Here is a 21,157-nt window from a genome sequence, read left to right as displayed (position 1 = left end):
CCCTCTAGGCACTCCCCTTTCTCCAGGAGCCAACAGCAGCTCAACAAGCTGAGCCGACAATCACTGCCAGCAGAAATAACGGTTCTCCTGGAGTTGTGAGCACAGCCCAGAAAAAAGACTTTTACCAAAAAGCACCAGTGCTACTTTTTTAATATGTTAGTGAATTTATATAAAAACATATACCTAATCAACGTAAGCTGGAGGAGAGGGCAGGTAAAAAGAGTACAATCAATTTCTGAATATCCTGTATCATGGGATAACATTAAATTCACTGCAGTAACCATCGGTCCTACGATGAAAGTAGCTGGTGTAATGCTTGGTTTATTTTAGTCTGTGGAGCTCACAAAAACAGAGGCAGCTGAGTTAATCGGCCCTCGTACTGTCACTGTCTGACAGGTGAGGATTAGCCTGGATCTGAACTCCTGCTCTCACAAACACAAAGCTAACAGAGAAATACACTGAATGCAGTTCAAACATATTTATTTATTAAAACTCAGTCAAATAATATAAACTGTCAACATTATTGTCACCATGCTTCTTACTGACTGATAATCTCAGGTAGGCTTCCACGCCTACAGTTAAAAACAAACAAATGATTATACTGTATAAAAACCATATGAACGAAGTATATACATAGCAGTGTCCACTAGGGGCAGTAGTTGAGGTACACATGGTCTTGGCTTGTTCTTATTATTAAATTAGACAGAATGACCTTATCGCACAGAGCAGTAAAACTATTATCTGAAAGGTGCTTTCAACAGAAATGAGCTCATTTCCATGAGAGATACATTTTCTTCACTCCAAAAAAGGAGTTGTTAAAAAAAAAACAACTTTCCATGCTCCTTATTAGTCGGTACTGCCAGTCTGGGGAAACAATAAAAGGAGACAAACACAAACTGAGAATCAGCACAATGGCTTTCATGTAATAATCACTTGGGGTGCATTTATTAGGACAGAACGGTGTAGTTACCTTCACTTTGTCGATAAACTTTTTGTTAATGGTCCCGCCGAAAGCGCGCAGCAGTTTGGGTGTGGGGGGTTTGGGTCCGAACAGCGCCAGTCCTTTTTTCTTCTCTTCTTCAACTTTAGCTGCTGCTGGACCTTTGGCCTTCATTAGTTTCCTACAGAGGTACAGAGGTTTGTTTACTACAGCAGCATTTATTATTATCATCATGTGGAAACTTCATATCTCAGGGATTACATGTGTACTTAAACGTCACACAGACAGGAAGGGGAAGCTCACTGTTCAAAGGTATCCCAGCCAGATGAACATCACCAACAACCCTTTTTCTGACATCCACATAACACTTATCTTTTCGCTTTCTTTTTAATGTCCTCAAACATGTGATGTTTTAAAGATCAGGCCTTGAAATTAAAAATAGGTCCACCCAGTAACGTGATTGTTTTCCTTGTGTGTAAAACTACCTGACTGGAATTTTATCTTAAAAATCGCTGCTATTTGTAGATGTTCACATACTTCCCCCCTCACAGATAGTGTATCATTGGCTTCCAGTAAATAAACCACCAAGTACAGAATTTTAAGTTATTTTGTGAAATCAGCAGCAAATATTGAGTCGAATCCTTACTCACCTGCCCTTTCTGGCCAACACTTTCTGCGACTCCGGGTAATGAACCAGAATATCAAACAGGTCTTTCTTCTCCAGGACAAAGAGGTTGGCGAAGCCGTATGCTTTGACATTAGCTGTGCGCCTGTTCCCTCCATCTTTGGAGGACTGCAAGAGACTAAGAAACAGAAAGAGAAAACATTTTCTCTTTGAATATTTCTAAATGTTTTTGTAAGTTCACAGACTGTGATGATTAATTGCCTCTGATGTTGATTAATTATCAGTATATATTTGTGCGTGTGTATCTGAACTCACCTGATTTCCCCAAAAACACATCCAGCTTTTAGTGTCACAAACACAATGCTGTTGTCGGGTCCTCCCACCACCTGCACCGCTCCACTTTTGATGATGTACATCTCTTTACCGATGTCACCCTACAAATAATTTACACAAATAAATTACTGAAGGGATGTTTTATGTGTATGTGCTTATAAAGGGCATTTTAGCTTTAAAAGAAGCCTGTGGTGGCCTTTTATATAGACAGAACTTCTGAGATTAAAGTCATAAATTCAGACCTACAAGAACTCGGACATTCTTTGATATTAAAGTTGTAAATTTTGGAGAAAAAAAAAGTATTAACCTAGTAAAAAAATCACTGTCATGGGCTGTTTCCTTTGACCCAGCATTTTGAGTTTCATTCCTTTTTGTATTATGATGTTCTTGGTTGTGCAGTTTAGGCTTCAGTCAGTTCTGTTGAGATTGAGCTCTATTTCCCTATTTAGCGCTCGTCTGTCTGGGCTCCTCCCATGTCTGTGTCTTTCCACTATGTTGGTCAGTGTGCGTCAAGTCTCTGTGTTTAAGTCTCCCTCGCCCATTGTGTGTTTCAGCGATATCTTTGTCTCCCGTTGTCTCCCCTGTTTGTCATGTGTAATCTCCTTGTCCATTTAGGTTCCCCTTGTGTGTCTGTCCTCTGTGTCCCTCCCTCTGTGTTTGTGTTTATGTGCACGTGTCCCTTTTCCGTTCCCTTGTTCCCCCTCCTTGTGCTCTTTCTATGTCTCCTCTGTCTGCCATGTTTATCCATGTTCCCTTGCTCCCTCTCTTGTCCGCTTCTTAACTATCACCATGTCAAGTCTGTGTCTGCATGCTTCCTGTTTTATTTTGACGGTCTCATGTTCCATGTGTTTAGCTTCCCCTGTGGCATCATGTTCATTTGTATCAGCTGTTTTCCCATGTGTTTCCACTTCCCCTGATCACTTCCTGTCTATATATAGTCTCTGAGCTTTCGTTTAGTCTTTGTCAGGTCGTCTGTTGAGTTCACGTCATGCATCCATGCCTCCATGTTTCCATGTTTCCAGGTTTTTCCATGTTCAAGGTTTTGTTCTTTGTCTCTTTTTTTAAGCATGTAGTTTCTCCCAGTTTAGTTCTAGTTAGTTTTGCCTTAGTGTTCATCTGCCTTTTTTTTGGTACCTGTACCCAGCCACAGATAAACCACTCGCCCTTTGTTAAATTATAGTTTTGCTCCAAGTGTCTGCATTTGGGTCCTCCTGCTCTCACCACATGGCCTGCCAGCGCAGACCCTGACAATGAACTATTTTATAAAATTATAAAGTCATTTTTCCAAATTTAAAAGTAAAATATGCAACACTGTCTGAGGTTTTAAAGTATCATAATTATGAACTTCAGAGAAACAAAGCTTGGATATTTTTTACGTTAAAGTGGCAAAAAATAAGTTCGCTAAAAATGTACTCGACAATGGAGGATTTGCAGTTGTAACTGATGCAAAAATCTGTCATCACAATGAAATAAATGTGTTTTCCTCTGCCTCTTTACAGTCTGTATGCTCGTCATCATACGGTGAATCAGGGCTAAAATGAGTATCTCCTTATTGCCAAGTTTGATTACACAACATCAGTTTATCCTCTCCAGCACATTTTTACTTTTTTGTATTTAATGTCCCTCAATTGTTGCCATAAAATGATGATAAACTTAAAAAAAATGAAGTAATTTGATGTGTTTCATTCACATTTGAAGTTGATGGTGATTGTGTAAGAATTAACACACCTTCTTCACAACAAAGTCTCCGGGCAGATAAATGATTGACTTGAGCCTCAGCAACATGTCCACTAACATCTGCTGGTCACAGCCCTGTGGAAACATATGAAGATATTTAAGTGACCAACCATCTCCCAGTATCCCAGTTACTGTCTGGGGTATATATTTATTATTTAATGAGTGTGCACCTTGAAAAGATCAATCTTCTGGAAGGTCGCCAGGTTGATGTCCACAGCAATGGCTGTTCTCATCACTAGAGGCATCTTGTCCAGCAGCTCGGACTCATCTGAAAACATGGAGATGAAACGTCTGGACTTCTTTAAGTTGCTTGAAGACGTTTCACCTCTCATCCGAGAAGCTTCTTCAGTTCTAAGGTCAAATGGCCGAGAGTCCCAGATTTAAACCCAGTGGGAGTATCCCCCCAAAGAGGGACAAAGGACCCCCTGGTGATCCTCTATTCACATGAGCCAAGGTGTGAAAGCGGGTGTGGGACCTAATCAGCCAGGGTTTCGGGTGAGCTCATTGTGAAACCTGGCCCCACATTGTCATGTGAATTCCTGAGGTCAGATGGCCCAGGATGTGAGTGGGCATTAAGGCGTCTGGGGAGGGAACTCAAAACTGGATTATAGATGGCAGACAGTTGGTTTCACAATGGGCACACCCGAAACCCTGGCTGATTAGGTCCCACACCCGCTTTCACACCTTGGCTCATGTGAATAGAGGATCACCAGGGGGTCCTTTGTCCCTCTTTGGGGGGATACTCCCACTGGGTTTAAATCTGGGACTCTCGGCCATTTGACCTTAGAACTGAAGAAGCTTCTCGGATGAGAGGTGAAACGTCTTCAAGCAACTTAAAGAAGTCCAGACGCTTTTCTTTCCAAGCTCCTTAGACTACGATGACCTGGATGACTGAGAACCTTCACAGACATGGAGATGAAACATTATTATTTAATTCAGTGTTAAAACTTTCTGCACCTGGCACAATAGTAGGACTGACGTCTGATTGGTGTCCTATAATTAAAGCGTTTCTCACACACTCTTAAAGACTGAAATGAAGATTTTATCCAGTGTCTACTGACCCAGCATGCCCTGAGCGTCCCAGGTGTAGGTGTACCAGGTGCGGACTCGGTTCTGTACCAAAGACGGGATGTGATTGGTCACCATGTACTCCACAGTGTTGTCCATGGAAGAACGGAAGTAAGTCTGTCCTGCTGTCGCTGCACCAATGACATCTCTCATCTGAGACATTATGATGATAAGAAGAAATCCTTTGTTTAAACTCAATAACTGCTCCTCTCACTTAGACAGTAGAATGAATGTGCTTTTGTTGTTTTTGACAGTCAAGACATCACAGGGAACCAGTGAAATACTATAGACAGAGTAATGGATACTGGAGTATTGCAGGTTTATTCATCTATCTACATAAACAGGACAAGTGGGGGATAATAAGAGGCAATCGTTTACTACTAGTACTACTAGTACTACTTGTAGTTAATGATGCTAAAAGGATGCTAATCAGGACTCCAGATGAAGTGAGGATGCTGGGGGCTGTGACTCATGCTATGGGGCAGAGTGGCCTCTGTGTTACCTGTCCAATCAAACTGGAGAAAACAAAGACGCCCGTGAAAAAGTTAGTCATCTGAAAGGTAATCTCAAAGACGGTTTCAGGTTCATTAAGACCCCCGATGTTGATCAGACTGCGGACAGCAAAGTAGTAACAACGCAGGTACCTGTGGAGAGTTTTGGGGGGGGGGGGGGGTGTCAGAGAGGGGTGTCATAAACTGTATTGGATGTTTTGGGGTCGTGTGGGGGAAAATGGTGTTTGTTTCTTTGTTTTGCATAAAATGGCAGTGGTGGGTTCTGGGCACATTTGAGTGATTTCCTTGATGTCTTGCTGCAATTGCTTTAGCTTCCTAAAGAGAAAAAAATATTAAAAGAAAAGAGAAAGTAAAATAACAAAAATGCTACGAGAAAGAAGCTACCTGGCCAAGAATGGTGGACATAAAGAATGCCCCGAAAAGGTAGTTGGTCATCTGAAAGATCAGCCCGAATGTGGTGTCAGGAGTTGGTAACTCGGCGATCAGTAGCAGGGACTTCTCGGCATAGAAGAAGCAGCTGAGGTAACTGCAGCCACAGCATCAGCAGCAAACATGGGACATATGAAAGATTTTGACTGGATGCTTTGTGAGCTGGAACTCATAACTCTGTGCAATAAACCAGAGACTTTTTTTTTTTAGGTAATTTTGTTTCTTTGCTATAACTTTTTGTTATGCATCGCTAACATTATCCTCCTGTGTGCTCATTTTCTACCTTTCTGTATCATGTCGGTGTGTGAACATGTTTAATATGGTCATTTGTGAGTACAGATGTTCCCCTAGCCCCTGTTTTCAAACCATCAGCCAATCATTAGAAAGTTGCACAGAGGGAGGGAAGAAAAAACAGTTTGTTGTAACTGTGACTCGTGCAAAAGCTACTGTAGCAGAGTCTCAGAATACAGTATGAGCATGCTAGGTCCACATCAAGAGTTGGCAGAAAAAAAGATGAGAAATTCCCTCCAACTCAAACACAAGTGGCTGTATAGAAGTGCTGTACTTACGCGCTGCCTAGGCCGGAGTAGACCCATTTGGTTTTACCAATGCCCTGATATTCTGAGGCCACGTAGTAGAAGCAGGCATTAAGGTGGAGCATGAAGAGCAGATAGCCAATGGTGCGAATCACTCTAAGAGAGGGGTATAAAGAGAGTTATTAATATGGCCACATTTTGACATTTTTGCTATCTCAGTTAATTGCGTTGTATAGTGGATGGATGGATGTATGGATGGATGTATGGATGGATCGGTGGATGGATGGATGGATGGTTGGATGGATCGGTGGGTGGATGGATGGATGGATGGGTTGGTGGATGGATGGATGGATGGGTTGGTGGATGGATGGATGGATGGATGGTTGGATGGATCGGTGGGTGGATGGATGGATGGATCGGTGGATGGATGGATAGATCAGTGGATGGATCAGTGGATGGATGGGTTGGTGGATGGATGGGTTGGTGGATGGATCGGTGGGTGGATGGATGGATGGATGGATCGGTGGGTGGATGGATGGATGGATGGGTGGATGGATGGATCGGTGGGTGGATGGATGGATGGATGGGTGGATGGATGGATCGGTGGGTGGATGGATGGATGGATGGGTGGATGGATGGATTGGTGGGTGGATGCATGGATGGATGGATGGATGGATGGATTGGTGGGTGGATGGATGAATGGGTTGGTGGATGGATGGATGGATGGATGGATAGATGGATCGGTGGGTGGATGGATGGATCGGTGGGTGGATGGATGGATGGATGGATGGATCGGTGGATGGATGGATGTATGGATGGATTGGTGGGTGGATGGATGGATGGATGGATGGGTTGGTGGATGGATGGATGGATGGATGGATGGATTGGTGGGTGGATGCATGGATGGATGGATGGATGGATGGATCGGTGGGTAAATGGATGATGGATGGATGGATGGATGATGGATGGGTGGATGGATGGATGGATCGGTGGATGGATGGATGGATCAGTGGATGGATCAGTGGATGGGTTGGTGGATGGATGGATGGATAGATGGATGGATGGATGGATTGGTGGGTGGATGGATGGATCGGTGGATGCATGGGTGGATCAAAAAGAAAGAACAATACAGTATCCACATCTGAACCAAAGAGTAAAACAGTGAAATGTGGATTATTAAATATTAGGTCTCTCTCCTCCAAGTCTCTGTTAGTACATGACTTAATAATCGACCAACAAATCGATTTACTCTGCCTTACAGAAACCTGGTTGCAGCAGGATGATTATGTTAGTTTAAATGAATCAACACCCCCGAGTCATTCTAACTACCAGAAACCTCGAAGCACAGGCCGAGGGGGCGGTGTGGCAGCAATTTTTCACACCAGTCTATTAATTAACGAAAGACCAAGACAGACTTTTAATTCATTTGAAAGCCTGATGCTTAGCCTTGTCCACCCCAGCTGTAAAACTCAGAAACCAGTCTTATTTGTTATCATCTACCGTCCACCTGGGCCTTACACAGAGTTTCTCTCTGATTTCTCAGACTTTTTATCTGATTTAGTGCTCAGCTCAGATAAAATAATTATTGTGGGTGATTTTAACATCCATGTAGATGCTAAAAATGACAGCCTCAAAATTGCATTTAATCTGTTATTAGACTCAATTGGCTTCTCTCAAAATGTAAAAGAACCCACCCACCACTTTAATCACACTCTAGATCTTGTTTTAACATATGGCTTAGAAACTGAACATTTAACAGTGTTTCCTGAAAACCCTCTGCTGTCTGATCATTTCCTGATAACATTTACATTTACAATAATTGATTACACAGCAGTGGAGAGTAGACTTTATCAAAGTAGATGTCTTTCTGAAAGTGCTGTAACTAAGTTTAAGAATATAATCCACCCACTGTTATCATCTTCAATGCCCTGTACCAACATAGAGCAGAGCAGCTATCTGAACGCTACTCCAACAGAGGTCGATTATCTTGTTAATAATTTTACCTCCTCACTACGTACGACTCTGGATACTGTAGCTCCAGTGAAAACTAAAGTCTCAAATCAGAAGTACCTGACTCCATGGTATAATTCTCAAACACGTAGCCTAAAGCAGATAACTCGTAAGCTGGAGAGGAAATGGCGTGTCACAAATTTAGAGGATCATCATTTAGCCTGGAGAAATAGTTTGTTGCTTTATAAGAAAGCCCTCCGCAAAGCCAGAACATCTTACTATTCGTCACTGATTGAAGAAAATAAGAACAACCCCAGGTTTCTCTTCAGCACTGTAGCCAGGCTGACAAAAAGTCAGAGCTCTACTGAGCCAACAATCCCTTTAACGTTAACTAGTAATGACTTCATGAACTTCTTCAGAAATAAAATTTTTATCATTAGAGAAAAAATTACCAATAATCATCCCACAGATGTAATATCGTCTACAGCTACTTTTAGTACCATTGATGTTAAGTTAGACTCTTTTTCTCCAATTGATCTTTCTGAGTTAACTTCAATAATTACTTCCTCTAAACCATCAACGTGTCTTTTAGACCCCATTCCTACAAAACTGCTCAAAGAAGTCCTGCCATTAATTAATTCTTCAATCTTAAATATGATCAATCTATCTCTAATAATCGGCTATGTACCACAGGCCTTCAAGGTGGCTGTAGTTAAACCTTTACTCAAAAAGCCATCTCTAGACCCAGCTGTCTTAGCTAATTATAGGCCAATATCCAACCTTCCTTTCATATCAAAAATCCTTGAAAGAGTAGTTGTCAAACAGCTAACAGATCATCTGCAGAGGAATGGCTTATTTGAAGAGTTTCAGTCAGGTTTCAGAGCTCATCACAGCACAGAAACAGCTTTAGTGAAGGTTACAAATGATCTTCTTATGGCCTCTGACAGTGGACTCATCTCTGTGCTTGTCCTGCTAGACCTTAGTGCTGCGTTCGATACTGTTGACCATAATATCTTATTAGAGCGATTAGAACATGCTGTAGGTATTACAGGTACTGCACTGCAGTGGTTTGTATCATATCTATCTAATAGACTCCAATTTGTTCAAGTAAATGGAGAGTCCTCTTCACCCACTAAGGTCAATTATGGTGTTCCACAGGGTTCAGTGCTAGGACCAATTCTATTTACATTATACATGCTTCCCCTAGGCAGCATCATTAGAAGACATAGCATAAATTTCCACTGCTATGCAGATGATACGCAGCTCTATCTATCCATGAAGCCAGGTAACACACACCAATTAGTTAAACTGCAGGAATGTCTTAAAGACATAAAGACCTGGATGGCCGCTAACTTCCTGCTTCTTAATTCAGATAAAACTGAGGTTATTGTACTTGGTCCTGAAAATCTTAGAAATATGGCATCTAAGCAGATCCTTACTATGGATGGCATTACCTTGGCCTCCAGTAATGCTGTGAGGAACCTTGGAGTCATTTTTGACCAGGACATGTCCTTCAAGGCACATATTAAACAAATATGTAAGACCGCTTTCTTCCATTTGCGCAACATCTCTAAAATTAGAAATATCCTGTCTCAGAGTGATGCTGAAAAACTAGTTCATGCCTTCATTACTTCCAGGCTGGACTACTGTAATTCGTTATTATCAGGATGTCCTAAAAACTCGCTGAAAAGTCTTCAGTTAATCCAAAATGCTGCAGCAAGAGTACTGACAGGGACTAGAAAGAGAGAGCATATTTCTCCTGTCTTGGCTTCCCTTCATTGGCTTCCTGTTAAATCCAGAATTGAATTCAAAATCCTGCTCCTCACTTACAAGGTCTTAAATAATCAGGCCCCATCTTATCTTAATGACCTTGTAGTACCATATCACCCTATTAGAGCACTTCGCTCTCGCTCTGCAGGCTTACTTGCTGTTCCTAGAGTATTTAAAAGTAGAATGGGAGGGAGAGCCTTCAGTTTTCAGGCCCCTCTTCTGTGGAACCAGCTTCCAGTTTGGATTCGGGAGACAGACACTATCTCTACTTTTAAGATTAGGCTTAAAACTTTCCTTTTTGCTAAAGCATATAGTTAGGGCTGGACCAGGTGACCCTGAATCCTCCCTTAGTTATGCTGCAATAGACGTAGGCTGCCGGGGATTCCCATGATGCATTGAGTTTTTCCTTTCCAGTCACCTTCTCACTCACTATGTGTTAATAGACCTCTCTGCATCGAATCATATCTGTTATTAATCTCTGTCTCTCGTCCACAGCATGTCTTTCATCCTGTTTTCCTTCTTTCACCCCAACCGGTCGCAGCAGATGGCCGCCCCTCCCTGAGCCTGGTTCTGCCGGAGGTTTCTTCCTGTTAAAAGGGAGTTTTTCCTTCCCACTGTCGCCAAAGTGCTTGCTCATAGGGGGTCATATGATATGATTGTTGGGTTTTTCTCTGTATTTATTATTGTGCGATCTACTGTACAATATAAAGCGCCTTGAGGCGACTTTTGTTGTGATTTGGCGCTGTATAAATAAAATTGAATTGAATTGAATTGAATGGATGGGTGGATGGATGGGTTGGTGGATGGATGGATGGATGGATGGATCGGTGGGTGGATGGATAGATCGGTGGGTGGATGGATGGATGGATGGATCGGTGGGTGGATGGATGGATGATGGATGGATGGGTTGGTGGATGGGTGGATGGATGGATTGGTGGATGGATCGGTGGGTGGATGGATGGATGGATGGATGGGTTGGTGGATGGATGGATGGATCGGCGGATGGATGGATGGATGGGTGGGTGGATGGATGGATGGATGGATCAGTGGATGGATGGATGGTTCGGTGGGTGAATGGATGCGTGGATGGATGGTCTTACCTCCAGATGTAAGCCTTGGCCATGATGCTCTCTAGACGATCACTGAACTCGAAAAACGTGTCCATCTTGAAAATAGGTGAGGAAATGTGAGCCAGATGAGAGCCAAAGTACATTTAATAGGTGTTGTTTATTGTCTCATTCATCTAAACATTATTTAAGTAGATTTACCTTCAGCAGACGATTGAGTCTGAAGGCAGATTTGAATCCAAATTGGATGTACAACAAGTCAAATGGCAAGACTGACACCACGTCTGCCTGTGAAAGAGACAGACAGCTGTAAGGCTGCTGACTCTAGTTAAATACTTAACTTCAAACCTCAAGGGATTCAAGTGATCATACCAGGAATCTCTCTGAATCTCTGTAGTGCTTCTTTGTCATCACTCTGTCTTTCTGCAAGGGAATAGAAGTGACTTTGTCATTCAGGCCAGTGTTATTCTCTGTCAGCAGACAGGATCATTTCCCACTTACAATGATGTCTCCTCCTTTGACGAACTGTTTGCGGGGCTGGGAGATGACAGAGTCCGCCAGGTAGATGATGTCAGCCAACACATCCAGGGTGAACCAGTAAGGGATGGAGAACTCAGTGTGGTAGGGGAAGCACAGGCGGGCCGTGATGAACCACGTGTTGTAGTTAAAGGCCACAGTCACCAAGCTTAGCCATGCAATGTAGCGACGGTCCGTGAAAGGGTCTATGGTTTGCCCAAACACAGAGTCCATCAGGTCCTCAAGTGGCTTCAGCACAGTGTCCACCACTGACCACATTGCCTCGGATATCCTGGTTGTTATACTCTTCTTCTCCTCCTGCTGTTTGGCCTCTGCTGCCTTTTGTTCTGCTTTCTTTTGCTCATCCTCCTTTTTCTTCTTCTCCTGCTCCTCTTTTTTCTTCTTGTCTGCCTCCTCCTTCTTTATCCGCGCCTCCTCTGCCTGTTGTTTCCTTTCCTCTATGACTCTGTTGTAGTCGTCTTTGCGTAGCAGTGGCGCTGAAAGGATAAAGGGGCTGAGTGAGCGACAGTTAAATATTAAGAATTAGTTTCCTTACTGCCCCATGAGAACAATAACATCCACAGATATTAGAAATATTAGAAAATCTGCAGCAATGAATGGTTTTGTGTTGGCACTCACTGACAGGAGGGGTTATCTCAGGGGATGAAGCATACTGATCAATCACTTTCTCCTTGAAGAGCTGCTTTCTTTCTCTCATCTTTGTGATTATGGCTCTGAGGTGCTCATCTGAGTACTTGTTGATGACTATGGGGGGAGTTGGAGGGCGGACCCCCTCCTCTCTGAGGAAGCAAAATAAGAAAGTTGCGCTAGTTATTGGCAGTGAGTGAGTTTCTGATGTAACGAGGATAGAAAAATCATAAAAACTCCTAAAAATTCCTGATGTGAATGAGGAATTTCAACCAATTAAAAAAAAAGGAACAAATCAGGAAAAGTTGTGTAATAATCAGAGACTCCACTCGAATGATTCAACACCTGTTCTACTCCAGCATTTAAAGCTGCCTAGAGGTAAGATTTTACTCTGAAAAATCTGGAACTTTACTTTAACATGCATTAAGAGGTTTTCTGGTCATATATCTGCAATCCCAAACTAGCCAGGCTCACATTCTTTCAGTTTAGTTTTATTTGTGTAGCACCAGATCACAACAACAGTTGTGTCAAGCCACTATATATTTTAACAACCCTACAATAATAGAGAGAAAACCCCAACAATCAAACCCTATGAGCAAGCACTTGGCGACAGTGGGAAGGAAAAACGCCCTTTTAACAGAAAGAAACCTCTGACAGAGGGAGGGGCAACCATCTGCCATGTCCGGTTGGAGTTCACGATGTAAGGAAGACAGACAAAACTCACATAACTTGAGTGGAGTGTTCTTTTAAATTGTCTCATCTGGACATATATAAAGTACAGTGTTGGGCAAGTTACTTGATTTTCCCTCTACATTTCACCTTTAAAAACTATTTACTTTGCCTTGTTTGGTATCATCCTTTTCAGCACAACCTCACGTGTCTGAATTTACAGTCATGTTTTCATTTTGACATACTGTATTAACACAATTGATCTAAAGTCAGACAAAAAACATAAAATCAGAGTAGAAAAAGTTATATTTTTTACCATAACAACCACAGACATGTTTATTGAGTCATATTTCATAACTTAAAATGCAAATATAAATTTTTAATTTTAAAATCATATGCACAAGTTTTTCAAACAACAAAGTTATTTGCAGCCATTTACCTTTTTTTAAAATAACCATTTCAAACTATTTACAGAACAATCAGCTGTTCTGCATTAAATAAGATGCCACATAAATTATTTGTGCCACTCCAAAAAAATACTTTCTGTCCACTATAAAGGAGAACATCACAGCCTGATACCTGCAGGTCTGACAGCAGCAGGTGTATCACTCCTGTTTCTACCTGGAGACAGCAGTCGCCTCATTGTTCTGACACACAACACGAAACTATCCACAACACTACACACTAACTACACAAGACAACCAGAGATGTAATCCGATTACTTTTTTCAAGTAACGAGTAAAGTAAGGGATTACTATTGCAAAAAAGGTAATTAGATTACTGTTACTTTCCCGTAAGCACTCTGCGTTACTGCGTTACTAAAACCGTGATTTTTTTTGCGAGAGTGTCTCATGACAATGACATAAGTGAGTGTGACGTTTGTGGCAACAGCTGTGTGCAGATCAACAATGGATAATATAACGAGTGTGGAGAGAGTATGAGCGTGCAGCGTTTAGGAAGTACTGACCTTACTTTGAGTTTGATTCCGTAAAAAGTGACAAAAACATTAGCGTCTGCTGTTCACTGCATGGGAAGAAAACGTCTTTTTACAGCGAAAAAACCCCTAAACTTCCGAGTAGGGATGGGTACCGGTGTCCGGTGCCATGATGGCACCGGTTCTGACATAAACGGTAGTAACCAGACCGAAAAGCAGCGCACATTTCGGTGCTTTATTTCGGTGCTTTTTTTTTTTTTTTTTCCTGAGCCAATTCTAGCCAATCATTTTACGTTTCCGAGGATAGTAGGCGGGCCCAGGTACGTACGTTCTTTTAGAGCAGAGCTACAGATTAAAAACGCCCAAGGCGAAGCGGTCAAAAGTCTGGCTGTACTTCGCAGAAAAAGATGCAAACTCGGCTGCCTGCAACAAGTGCTTTAGGGTGATACTGTGATACTGTCAAAGGAGGTAACACCTCGAATCCGATGAAACACCTGGCGGCGCATAGTGTTTGTTTTAAAGCCGAGAAATGCGCCGTATTTGATAGCTTGCTGCGAGACCTCACACCGAGCACATCTACTGCGGGTGTGCTGCCTGTTATCGGACCTGGAGTTAGCAACATCCCCCAAAAACTCGAAGAGTAGAGTCCTGGTCCCTAGCCCTGCCAGTGTAGCAGAAATGATGAGGATGATGATGGCAGCAGCAGCCGTTCTTCTCTGTGTGAGTAGCTTAATGTTGTTCGTGTGTAATTCACGTTGAGTAGGCTAACCACGTTATTACATTAATGCATGTAAGGTGAACTAGCAAACACCATCGTAGTTACATGCGGCTGTCTTCTTGTTTGACGGCAGATACTCCCTTCACCCTGGCCAAAAAGGCTAAAATGACCAAAGAAAAAGTGGAAAACAGTTAAACATGAGAGGTTTTTGGACAAAGTTTGTGTTTTTTCCATTGTTTAAGCACTGCTTCCAGCCAAGAGTGATACCATATATGCCCTATAGCTGAAGAAAAGGCTAACATTGTTATCTTTTTACAAAAAAAAAAACAGCTAAACATGAGAGGTTTTTGGACAAAGTTTGTGTTTTTTCCATTGTTTAAGCACTGCTTCCAGCCAAGAGTGATACCATATATGCCCTATAGCTGCAGAAAAGGCTAACATTGTTATCTTTTTACAAAAAAAACCAGCTAAACATGAGAGGTTTTTGGACCAATTTTGTGTTCTCCATTCTTTAAGCACCGGTTTGAGCACCGTTTAAGCACCGGCACCGTTTCAAAAGTACCGGTTTGGCACCGGTATCGGATAAAACCTAAACGATACCCATCCCTACTTCCGAGCAACACGGAGTACGCTGCCACAGTAATGTGAAATTCACAGAGAAACTGCTGTATCCTTCCACTGACATGACGGCTGCGGCACACCTGCACTTGGGCAAACCTCCGCCTGCCCCACTCCTGCTAAACAGGTGAAAATAGAGCAACGGGGCGGCTGAGTTTTTGATTTTATTTATTTTCTGCTGTGTTTTACTTGCATTTATTTGAAAGACTGAGTGTAAACACAAAAACCTATTTTATTTTATATGCTGGAATGTGCAGAAAATAGGTTTAAATGTTAAACAAATTTCTTCCAGTCAGAGAATGTTGCATATAATTTAATTTTTGCTTGATGCATAAAGTTAAAAGATTAAAACTAATAAAACAAGTTTTAAAAAGAGACTTTTTCATTTGATTACATTTTATATGATGGATTATGCAGAAAAAGTAGAATTGGGCTGAAAGATCTATTGCTTTATTACCTATTTAGGGGATAAATCATGTTTTTAAAAAGTAACTAATTAACTAATTACTTTCAAAAATAAGTAATCAGTAAAGTAACGGGATTACTTTTTGAGGGAAGTAATCAGTAATTAGTTCCTGATTACTTTTGTCAAGTAACTTGACCAACACTGAAGACAACACATTAACTACACGCGCGCTCTCTTTTTCTGCTGTCTTTCTTTCTCTCTCGCCGTCATTCCTAAAACTTCCCCCTCTTCCTAAACAAATATCATTTTTTGATTGGTCGACATGGTACATTTTTCCACCAACACGAACGGGCTGTTTTTTGTTTAGTTTTTTTTATTTTTTGGTCATAAGCAGAGAGTTCTTGCTAGCGCTGTCCTTAGACGTTAACGTGACGAAACTATTCAGGAAAAAACGCCGCCTACATATTGTTTATCATGATTCTGGTTTTACGTGACCTATCTGCACAGTTTAAAAACTGGTATATATCACCTTGTTACTTTGTCATCTTGAAGTGGTCATGTGATTGGCTTACCACGACTACTTTATTCTTCCTCAGTCAAACAGCAGCAGTCATGCGATTGTTTTGCCCCCCTGAGCTCCAGGTGTTGTGCCAAAAAGTGATCGTCTGCCAGAAAGTGATTGCCATCCGCGGGAGCGCGCGCAGCTGCTTAAAGCTGTAGCGCCCAGATTACTTACGTAGACAGCTACTTCCGTGCAACTGATATAAGATGCAGTAAGCTGAACACAGCTTCAACCGTCTGTTTGTTGAAAAATAGTAACGCGACCGCGCTGCATTTTCTTGTTAGTAACAGTAACGGCGTTGTAACGATAGGAATAGTAATTAGTTAGATTACTCGTTACTGAAAAATGTAACGCCGTTACTTGTAACTCTGTTATTCTCATCACTGATAAAGTATAATACACATTTAAGGTATATAAATGTAGAAATATTTGATTCAGTGCATTGCGACAACCCTCAGTGTTTATTTCAGTTTACAATCGTTCCCTTTTCATTCAGGACCCAGCACAGTACCTGTGATTTGAAATGCTAAAAAGAGTGAGTCACAGAGAGAAATAACTTGTGACATAAGAAGGATCACATTACACGGATAAATGCAATCAGCCAAGTGGTGCTCACTGCAGAGCCAAATGGATGGAGTCCAGCTTCACCTGTTTGTGGTTAAGGTTAGGGCACTTTGGGTCAGGGAGGACAGATCTAGAGGTCAGGCCAGGCTAGGCCAATAGCGGTCTTCCACTTCGGCCCGAGCTGTGAGAATGATGGATGCTCTCCCTCTAGTGGATAAAATTCTGCAGTGCCTTTGACAGAACAATACACCATGTTTAAACTGACACATCCAACATGCTGAGATCAGGCCCTGCAGTCAAATTAAAGTCAGTACATTTTCACACTTAATTGTCAGGTTGTTTTTCCATCGTTTCTTTCATTGTTTTCAGTGTGTAAATGGTACACTGTGCTGGGTTGGAGTACTGCCCCTGTCAGGACTTTTTTCTTTACACACTGGTTTGTGGAAACTAAATGAAAGAAAGTTAAAGAAAGTGAGCCAACGCCGTGGTGACACCGGTTCTGGTAGGAAGCCTTTGCAGACTTAATCAACCCTAAAGGCGATGCAGCATTTCATCTCACTAATATGCCTCATAAAAGAAGAAGGACACATACTTGGGCGGTTTATATATGAGAAGGACACAGAGTAAACCACACACACTTCAGGTTTTGTGTAGCACTAGCAGTAAAAAATGTAGTTTTCTAATATCACAGAAATCTGCACACTTTGTGAAAGATGCCAGGAGGTGAGTGAGTGACGGTGTTGTGAAAACAGCACTGGGGTCATCCCAGTCTAGCTCTTCTGTAGAGTACCTCAGGATCCCCTCTGAGCTCTGACACTATTTATTCGACACATTACTTAAGCTGCTGGCTGACACTGACCCCACCACCACCACCACACACACACACTACCTGTCCTCCACCTGGAGCCTCTAGCTCTTGCCACCATTGTTGTGTCATATACATGTGTCATATATTTCATATCCTCATTGAAATCCAACCTGTGTTTAGAACTACGAGGATCAGCCGTTGCTGCCTCTACCTGTCGCCTTCATAGTGTTTATTGAGGGACCAGAAGCAGCTCTGGTGAGCTCCTTAAAACCTAAAGAACCGAAAATCTTTTAATCCACTTTCAGGCCATCCCTCTTTTAATATGCATGTTGCTCCAGCGGGTAAAGATCTCACATGCTGCGCTTATCTCCGTGGGCACCCTCCCTCCCTCTCCGCCCTCTTGCCAGGGAATCCGATTAATTAGCGTCCATTGGGTGATTACTTTGATACAGGTTTGTGGTGTCACTTGGCAGGTGTGTGTTTGCAGTGAGCTAAAGTGGAGTTTGGAGGCTGGGCTGATATTCTGAGGATAAACACACTGTAACTACTCTCTGTAAACGCTTTTGACTGTCGGTGCACCCGCTTTCAAATGAAATGTGCCTGGAAAAAATTAGGTAGAAGAAACAACACTGCAAGCGCAGGTCTTACCCCTCAGCTCCAGCTTGATCAGGGTTTGGTGGAGGAGCCGGAGCCGAGGCTGGGGCTGGAGCTGGGGCTGGGGCCGGAGCTGGGGCCGGAGCTGGGGCCGGAGCTGGGGCAGGAGCTGGTGCCAAAGCTGGTGCCGGGGCCGCTGATGTTGCTGGTTCAGGGGCTGGGGGTGGTGCCGGTGATGGAGCTGATTCTAAGAAAGGGGAAAAAAATCCTACGTTTATTTTGGCTTTTCAAGATTGTTAGAAATGGTCCTCACCTCCTGGAAGAAGAATAAAAAATGTTTGACCCTACCTAATTATTTATTTTGCATTGTTTGTTTTCCTGTAAAGCATTTCTTTTAGACATCTTTATAAAAAATATTACACATTTAGAAATATAACCGTAACAATACATTAGATTAAATTTTATATTTATACTGGTTTCTGTTTTCCCATTTATTTCTTTTAATTGCTAATTTCCTCATCATTGTATTATGTGTTTTCCTTATAGTCCCTTTAGTCTTATAACTGCTTGTCATCCATCTGTGAAGCAACTACGAACTGCAAATTTGTTCATCCTTTTTTTGGCATCTTTGCTGCACTGGTTATGTGAAACCATTTTTATTTAGTTCATCATCTATTAAAAATACCTGTAACATCTGTAAAAGAGAGAGACAAGACGCTGAATATGACATTTGAGGGATTGATTATTAGCTGGCTGTGTTTCTGTCCGGCTTTCAGACACATTAGGCAACCGTGGGATCAGCAGAATGAAGTAACAGAACCTGGATGGATGATGGAGACAAACCTGATGTTATTCACTCCGGCTCCAAAAGGCCATTCAAACTTTCAGCAACACAATCAACAAATCAGTGAAATTCAATTTCTTGTCGAGCTCAGCAGTCGGGGAAACTCAACTAAAATGGAAACGGTCAGCAGGCACGAGAGAAGTCGTCCAAGGCTGAACGTTTCATATTGGACGTTTGTCCAAAGGCTTTCTCTTATTTTGGTCACTTTTTGTAACTCGTTTGACTGTTTGTGCTTTTTAACTATGATGAATCCTCATAATGCTCTACAGCTTTATACAAATAACAAGAATAAACAGATTAATACTCCGAGGCTGACTGAAGTGTGGAGGTGTTTCAGTAACACTGTGTTTCACTGCAGTATCTAATTAGCAAATACATTTGTAAAGAAGCTTATTAATAAGTAAACCAGTCATACTTGTTTCCCTTGTAATGGCATAAACAAGTATTGTATTTATGTGTGATGGATATTGGTGGATTTAGATGTGGGTATTACGTTGATTTGTCAGTTGCATTTGTATTAGTATGTCTTTTAAAAAAAATGATGATGCGTGTGTTTCTATTTGCTCGATGACCTGTGCAGGGACAACAAACCCTTTGTCATGTTAGATGAATAGTTTTTGTACACAGTCCCTGACAAATAAAGAGGAAAACCAAAATGAAGCAAAATTTAAAATAATCCATACGTTCTCATGTTCCCAACATATTAACAGTCAGTCTTGTTTTAATTTCACAGGATGGGACAAAAAAAAAGGAACTCAGTAAACTTTTCAGCCGTTAGAATGACTCACCCTGTGGTTTGTCCACTTTCTTGTCTTCATTCTCCTTCTCAGCTGGCTTCTCCTCCTACATGACAAATCAACATTTTTTTTCTTCACAAAATCTGACGCCTGGCTCCATTTGTCAAACAGTGGCCATTAAGAGTGACGCTTTAATTTCAGTGGCAGTTTTAAAGAATGGTGAATTCAGCGTTTGACAAATGACTGCTTCCTCTGATGGACACTTTTAAAAACAGGCTGTGTTCATGATGAAACAAATTTCAAAGTGCCCGTTTGGGTAATGAGTGATTTCAATGAGGTAGTGAAACAATTTTATTTGATTTTTTTTCTGTTTTGCTGCCAGGGCACAGAGCAGCTGGTTGAATGATAGAGGCAGACAAGACGCCACTGCTCATGTCTGTAACCAGTCAAAAATCTGGTTGACAATAACGATTTATTATAGTTAGTCTAATAACTGAATATACAGGCGGAAGACATACCTTGGCTGGAGGTGGAGGTGGAGTTGGAGCTGGGTCAGGGGCTTTGCTAGTAGTCCCAGAGCCCTCTGGCACCTGCGGGCCGCTAAAGAGACCCTTCAACTTTGCAAACATGTCTAAAAACCTAAAAGTGCATCAGCCCTACTGCCTGCTGCTTGTATGAGGGGAGTGTGGCGGGAGGCAAGGATCAAAACGATCCCTCAACTAGCCTGATCCCCTCTTCACTCCGCCTACCTTTTCTTCTCCACCTGTTTTAATTCAGCGTGTCCTCATAACCAAATTGGCCCTAATTGCATTACTGTATTTAGCAGGACTAATACTCTTGCACCGAGCATAGCCCCCACCATCAGCAGTGACATGTCAGCCCATCCCTCAATTGGCTTAGGGGTGACCACTAAAGCAGGGAGGGCTGCTTAATCAGCATGCATGAGTGTGAATGTCTGGGGAGCACACTGTCATTCTTCTTATTGTAAGTGACACACTCTCGAGTCATGATACACTTTAAAAAACTGCCATACCCGTTGAATGTATCACTGTAAAAGGATGGAAGAGAGTGATCAAACAAAGTCCACATAGTGGGTTTGAATGACCCAACTAGATATACACCAGCTCACTGAGAGGTCAAAGTGATACTGTGTCCTTTCACTGAGTTAAAACGTGGTCATGAGTGCGTCATGCCCGCTGCTCTCATTTACTCACTGTAGTACTTTGCTGTCTGAAGCAGGGCAGGAGGGAATCAAACAGGCTGATCCGCTTCTCATACAACCAACTCCAGTCTCGCCGCGGTCTCAGTGCAGGTAATCAGCTCATGTCCATGGCCAGTTTGGAGATGGCTTACGTGTGGACCTGGGAAACATTTTTAGAGCTAAAAACAAAACTAAAAGTTGTTGAGAGCTTCTCTGGGCTAAGTGTGTGCTTAATTTAGTCTGGGAGTTGTTGTTTAGTGTGCAGTCGGGAGTGCAAGGCACAGCTCTCGCATCATCAGCACTTTTACTAATCTCTCTAAACAGATACCTGCTGATGGCCAATGGCAGCAGCACTGCAGCTTGATGTTGGC

At 42.2% G+C, this 21,157-nt stretch overlaps 1 protein-coding gene across 1 annotated transcript; it reads right to left on the bottom strand.

Moving 5' to 3' along the window:
• Nucleotides 1-235: 235 nt before the first annotated feature.
• Nucleotides 236-20,254, bottom strand: LOC134634696 (cyclic nucleotide-gated cation channel beta-3-like). Its single transcript, XM_063484027.1, has 17 exons — nucleotides 20,104-20,254; nucleotides 19,637-19,691; nucleotides 18,059-18,251; nucleotides 12,123-12,283; nucleotides 11,469-11,980; nucleotides 11,340-11,390; nucleotides 11,169-11,255; nucleotides 11,001-11,065; nucleotides 6,214-6,336; nucleotides 5,206-5,347; nucleotides 4,697-4,856; nucleotides 3,806-3,903; nucleotides 3,627-3,710; nucleotides 1,881-1,999; nucleotides 1,591-1,743; nucleotides 971-1,121; nucleotides 236-864 (listed from the first exon to the last, which is right to left on the bottom strand). Exons 1-17 carry the CDS (start codon nucleotides 20,212-20,214, stop codon nucleotides 847-849), a joined length of 2,283 nt encoding a protein of 760 aa, XP_063340097.1. The 5' UTR covers nucleotides 20,215-20,254; the 3' UTR covers nucleotides 236-846.
• Nucleotides 20,255-21,157: the final 903 nt, after the last annotated feature.

Source organism: Pelmatolapia mariae, linkage group LG9 (assembly GCF_036321145.2).
Source record: "Pelmatolapia mariae isolate MD_Pm_ZW linkage group LG9, Pm_UMD_F_2, whole genome shotgun sequence".
Taxonomy (NCBI): domain Eukaryota; kingdom Metazoa; phylum Chordata; class Actinopteri; order Cichliformes; family Cichlidae; genus Pelmatolapia; species Pelmatolapia mariae.
This window is presented reverse-complemented; position numbering and strand designations above follow the sequence as displayed.